The sequence below is a fragment of the Sapajus apella genome, unplaced genomic scaffold, assembly GCF_009761245.1.
Source record: "Sapajus apella isolate SASKATOON/1434 unplaced genomic scaffold, GSC_monkey_1.0 scaffold10, whole genome shotgun sequence".
NCBI classification, from domain to species: domain Eukaryota; kingdom Metazoa; phylum Chordata; class Mammalia; order Primates; family Cebidae; genus Sapajus; species Sapajus apella.
The window spans coordinates 16,928,271-16,934,270 of NW_022436950.1; the positions used below are offsets into that span (position 1 = coordinate 16,928,271).

Sequence of the window (6,000 nt, forward strand, 5' to 3'; positions counted from 1 at the left end):
CACTCTAATCCAAAGCTAAGTATTTAAAGATTGGAAACCTGAAGACATATTTCCAACAAGTGGGGAGGCTACTCCATGAAGTTGCCTACAAATACCCACATCTAGCAGTGGACATGGTTTAGAAAAGACATTCTTCTTGTCCGCTGACTAGTTACTTAACACTTAGTGACTAATTATCAGAAACCTCTTTCTGACTTGCTCCCTATCCATTGGTTTACCAGTTGTTGATTACTGGTGCAGAACAATCAGACACAGCAAATATTCTCCTTCTGCAGTGCAGCGGCGCAATCTCGGCTCACTGCAACCTCTGCCTCCTGGGTTCAAGACGTTCTCCTGCCTCAGCCTCCCAAGTAGCTGGGATTACAGGCATGTGCCACCATGCCTGGCTAATTTTGTATTTTTTAGTACAGACAGGGTTTCTCCATGTTGGTCAGGCTGGTCTCGAACTCCCAACCTCAGGTGATGCATCCACTTCAGCCTTCCAAAGTGCTGGGATTACAGGCGTGAGCCACCGTGCCCAGTTAGGAGGTTCTTATCTTAAAACAGATCTTTTCCTACGGTGCGGCTTTAAAAATTCTCAGCCTAATGGCAATGTTTGTTTCCATGTTCAGCTACAAATACATTCATCAAACAAATACTTATTTTGTGCCTGCTAAGCACCATAAGCTGACCTGGGCACTGAGGGGATATCAGTAATCAGGAAGGGCAAAGTCCCTGATCATGCTGGGTCAGAGAAAAGTCCGAAGCCCGGCAAACTATGAACTAGACATATCTCACCAGGGAGAACACTTTCTTTTAGAGAAAATTTTATAATGAAAAGGCCATTCAGGAAGAAAATTAACATCATTTCTATTAGCATGAAACCTTTTTGGAATTTCCTGATTTGGAATTTCCAGAATTTCTAGTCCTAAATCATGTGGAAAAGCCTATCTTCCAAATAGATTTCCTTCTCTACAGCAAAGGAGCATGATTCTAAGCATAAATAGATGTGAGGAGACAGCTCCCCTCCACATGAGTTTTGTATGACCGATTCATCCCATTTTGAAAAAGGCATAAAAATCCTGCGCTATTGTATAAAAATGTGTTGGTATGACCAAAGGCTCAAACTAAGTATTAAAAGTATCTTTAGTCACTAACGACCTGTTCAAGCAGAAAAAAATATTTTGTCTAGCTAAGTAAAATATGTAGTGTGTAAAATATGGCAAACTATTTTACGCACTGTCTTCCAAATGGCTGGCTGTGGTGAACACTAGCTGTCACACTTCACGAAAACGCCACCTTAAGTTATTGTGATGTTTAGTAAAAGGGTCTAGCTATTATTACTATTTGAGACAGTCTCACTCTGTCGCCTAGGCTGGAGTGCAATGGCATGATCTTGGCTCACCACAACCTCTGCCTCCCGGGTTCAAGTGATTCTCCTGCCTCAGCCTCCTAGTGGCTGGGATTACAGGCATGCACCACCACGCCCTGCTAATTTTGCATTTTTAGTAGTGATGGGGTTTCTCCGTGTTTGTCTCAAACTCCTGACCTCAGGTTATCCACCCACCTCGGCTCTCAAAGTGCTGGAATTACAGGCGTGAGCCACTACACCCAGCCTCATTTTTGTATTTTTAGTAGAAACAGGGTTTTACCATGTTGGCCAGGCTGGTCTCAAACTCCTGACCTCAAGTGATCTGCCTGCCTCAGCCTCCCAAAGTGCTGGGATTACAGGCAAGAGCCACCAGGCCTGGCCAGGTCTAATTATTTTTTGAAGCTTTCTTTTGTTTTTCAGAGCACGTGAATAATTCTAAACCTGCTCATAGCCTGTAAAATGATTTAGCCTTCATAAGCAAGGAAAATTATTAAAAGTCTGATAGTCATCTCCATCCTTATCCCACAGTCATCTACTGTGCTTGTATTTACCACAGATACATCAGCATTCATCACCATAAATGATACTTTTCTGTTGCAAATCTGATGCCACAGGCAAAAGAAAAAATAAACGTATTTAAAACACTTATTCCCAAGTTGGCCTTCTTTAGGCCTTATTCCAGTCCAGTCATTTAAAAATGAGAGTCTTGTGCTCTGGGATGCCATACTTTCCTTTGTGCTCCTCAAATAATTTCCTAAGCTCCTCCATATAGGTCTGATGCAACTCCTCAATCTGCTCCAGGGTCGGGTGCAGAGTCTGACGCACAGGGATCGGGCGGCCAACTGCAGAAACGAGAATACATCATGCGTGAGGAGCTAAAACCACTCCACCACAGACCGCCGCCCGTCACGCACAGCTGTGGACACGACTGCCAATCAGAACCCCTCGAGCCTGCTCATCCAATCCTTGTTTCGTTTCACTGGCTGCCTGCAGTGGTCACACCATTCCATCCGATAACAAATAAAGAACTTTCTTCTGCAGCAGACACTGCATTGTCAGGACCCTGGTGGTTTTGACTTGGAGTCAAATGAGCTTCTGTGCTGACTGCAGCTGGGAGGTGAGTGGACATAGCTGTGTGTCCACGTCACCAGCTTCCTCCCTCTGGGACAGTTGACAGCCAGACCACAGTGCCCTGATTATTACTGTGAATCCCCAAGTCACATGGCAGTCCTGTAGTCTCTCTCTCTCTCTCTCTTTTTTTTTTTTTTTTTTTTTTTTTTTGAGACCGAGTCTCACTCTGTGGCCCAGGCTGGAGAGCAATATCACAATCTCGGCACACGGCAACCTCCGCCTCCTGAGTTCAAGCAATTCTCTTACCTCAGCCTTCCACTGAGTAGCTGGGATTACAGGCTCCCACCACCATGCCTGGCTAACTTTTTTTTTTTTTTTTTTTTTTTTTGTGTTTTCAGTAGAGATGGGGTTTTGCCATGCTGGTCAGGTTGGTCTTGAACTCCTGACCTCAAGTGATTCGCCTACCTCGGCCTCCCAAAGTGCTTGAATTACAAGCAAGTCACCCGACCCGGGCCTAGTCTGCCTCTTTTGAATGTCTTTTTTTTTTTTTTTTAAACAGAGTCTCACTCTCAACACTCCAGGCTGGAGTGCAGTGGCGCGATCTTGGCTCACTGCAACTTCCGCCTCCTAGGTTCAAGTAATTCTCCTGCCTCAGCCTCCCAAGTACCAGGACCACAAGCACAAACCACCACGCCCGGCTTGAATGTCTTTATAAACAATTAAAAATTATATATCTTCACAGTTAAGTATCTATATTAGAGAAATACACAAGAATTAAATGGATTCCACTGTTTGTAATAGTGGATAACTGAAAAACAACTAATGTCTCAATAGAAAAGCTGTTAAATAAACCATATAACAGTCATTCAATAGAATCCTAGGCAGAAATTTTTAAACAATGAAATAATGTAAATATAAATATGTGTACACAAATACACACATTTTAGATGTCTAAAATGCATTAAGTGGAAAAATAATTTGCAAAATAATACAGCATGATCCATTTTTGAAAAAAAGTTTATATTTCTAGAAGTATTATACGTTTTTAGTGCATGGAAAAAGTCTGGGAAGAGAGAGAAACATTTTTCAGAAAGGAAGTAGGAATGGGGAAATTTCACTCTAACTGTATTATATAAATTTCCTACAAATGAGAATGCATTTGTATTTTTCCAAATATACTAATTAAAAACAAATCTGGCAACCTCTATACATATTTTAAAAGGTGTTTACATAATAACATCTCACTTGTCTCTGATTTTTAGAAAATACAAAAATTCCCTGGCCGGGCACGGTGGCTCACGCCTATAATCCCAGCACTTTGGGAGGCCGAGGCGGGTGGATCACAAGGTCAAGAGATCAAGACCATCCTGGTCAACATGGTGAAACCCCGTCTCTACTAAAAATACAAAAAATTAGCTGGGCACGGTGGCACGTGCCTGTAATCCCAGCTACTCAGGAGGCTGAGGCAGGAAAATTGCCTGAACCCAGGAGGCGGAGGTTGCGGTGAGCCGAGATCGCGCCATTGCACTCCAGCCTGGGTAACAAGAGCGAAACTCCGTCTCAAGAAAAAAAAAAAAAAAAAAAAAAAGAAAAAAAAAAAAAATTCCCATGGTTTTGGCGCTTGCACTCACTGCGCCCCCTGCTGGTCGGATACCGCTACTGATGCCAAGCGTTGAAAATGTACAGGAGGTCCAATGAGGTGGCAAACTGCTGCCTCTGACCTCATTAGCTTGGGCATGAGGTCAGGGGGGCTCTAGGTAATGAACAGGCCTCACAGTGGAGCGATCTTTGTTCTACCCTGAGTCACCCCATGTCACATACGAGGCTCTGATTCATGTCAGTAAGAGTAGGTGGTTAGCTAAGCAAAAAATGAGCAAATGCTAAGTCACAGAGAAGGAAGAAAGTGATAAATGACATCAGTATAGGAGCTGAGGGGGCACAGAGAAGGAGTGACACACACACACCCTCACTGCAACATTAATAGTCTCAAATTGCTAAGAATTTAACCAGATATAGCCTCAAAAATCTCAAGTGGTTTTCTTTGACAGCTTGGATGTCACATTTAGTAGACATAAGTCCTGTTTAACTCAATGCAAAGAACTGGAAGCAATCATATCACTGTCAGTGGTGGCTGGAGATATGGACTAGCAGAGGCTAATGTAGTGATGAGGTAGAAGTGGGAACGGGAATTGCACAAAATCACCAGGCTGGGCTGGGTCAAGCCACAGTTCACCAGCAAGTGCACTGGGCAAGTGACTTTCTCTCTGGCCTTAATTTTCCTTCCTTCCTTCCTTCCTTCCTTCCTTCCTTCCCTCCCTCCCTCCCTCCCTCCTTTCTCCTTTCCTTTCCTTTATTTCCTCTCCTTCTGTGTTAAATCATGCTGGAGTGTAATGGCATGATCTCAGCTCATTGCAACTTCCGCCTCCTGAATTCAAGCAATTCTGGTGCTTCAGCCTCCCAAGTAAAAGAGATTACAAGCATGTGCCACCACGCCCAGCCTATTTTTTTTTTCTTTGTATTTTTAATAGAGACCGGGTTCACTATGTTGGCCTTGCTGGTTTCGAACTCCTGGCTTCAAGTGATCCACCAGCCTCAGCCTCTCAAATTGCTGGGTCAGTGTGAGCCACTACAGCCAGCCTCTCCAGCCTTAATTTTCACATGCTTAGGATAAAAGAGTAGACCTCCAAGATCTTGAAGCTTTCTTCCTGTTGCTTGAGGAAGATATTGAGAATCTACATGAAATCTATTAGCACAATTTGTGATTTTATTGAAATAGCTTCTGTTTTCTTAGTGATATTATTCCAAGGAGAGAGTCAATGTACTATTCAGGGTGAGGGTAGGGGACTAATAAAAAGACACAGTGGTCGAAGAAGATGAAGTGTGTTGTTCTCTACTTACTTTAGCTAGGACTCAGACATTCTGAATTAGTGAGTCTTCTTTCTTCGGAGCTATCCTATAGCTAATTTCAGTCCTGTTCCTTTCTCATTAATAGTTGTACTACATTTCAGATGGTTCTGCTCAAACATGCTCGTATAGAATGAATTCTTTCTTTTTGAGACAGAGTCTCGCTTTTTTGCTCAGGCTGGAGTGAAGCAGCAAATTTTGGCTCACTGCAACCCCCGCCCGGCACGTTCAAGCGATCAACTTCTTGAGTAGTTGGGATTACAGGAACGCACCACCATGCCTGGCTAATTTTTATATTTTTAGTAGAGATGGGGTTTCCCATGTTGGCCAGGCTGGTCTCAAACTCCTGACCTCGGGTGATCCACCCGCCTTGGCCTCAGAAAGTGCTAGGATTACAGACATGAGCCACTGCGCCCAGCCTAGAGTGAATTTATGATCATAAGACTTTTCCCTTTAAACTGTGGGATAGAAATAGCCTACTTGTCTTTGCCTTATTTAGTTGCAGGAAAAGTGAGGAGCTGAAACTAAACTACACTAAAAAAAAAAAAAAAAAAAAAAAAAACCCAGGAAATTAATATGACTTAAACCCACCGTTCCCACCCCTGCTTCCTAAATTAACCCCAAACTGGATTAGAGAGTAAGAAATCTTTCTTTTTTTTTTTTTTTTTTTTTTT

At 43.0% G+C, this 6,000-nt stretch overlaps 1 protein-coding gene across 2 annotated transcripts in view; it reads right to left on the reverse strand.

Moving 5' to 3' along the window:
* Window positions 1-1,682: 1,682 nt before the first annotated feature.
* The window catches only part of MOGAT1 (monoacylglycerol O-acyltransferase 1), a 48,221-nt gene continuing 43,903 nt past the window's right edge, over window positions 1,683-6,000 (reverse strand). The window contains exon 6 of one of the 2 annotated variants that reach the window (XM_032278040.1): window positions 1,683-2,193. In XM_032278040.1, coding sequence (XP_032133931.1) covers window positions 2,039-2,193 — 155 coding nt within the window. In that variant the 3' untranslated portion in view covers window positions 1,683-2,038. The remainder of the gene's footprint in view (window positions 2,194-6,000) is intronic. The other variant, XM_032278038.1, reaches the window with a different exon arrangement.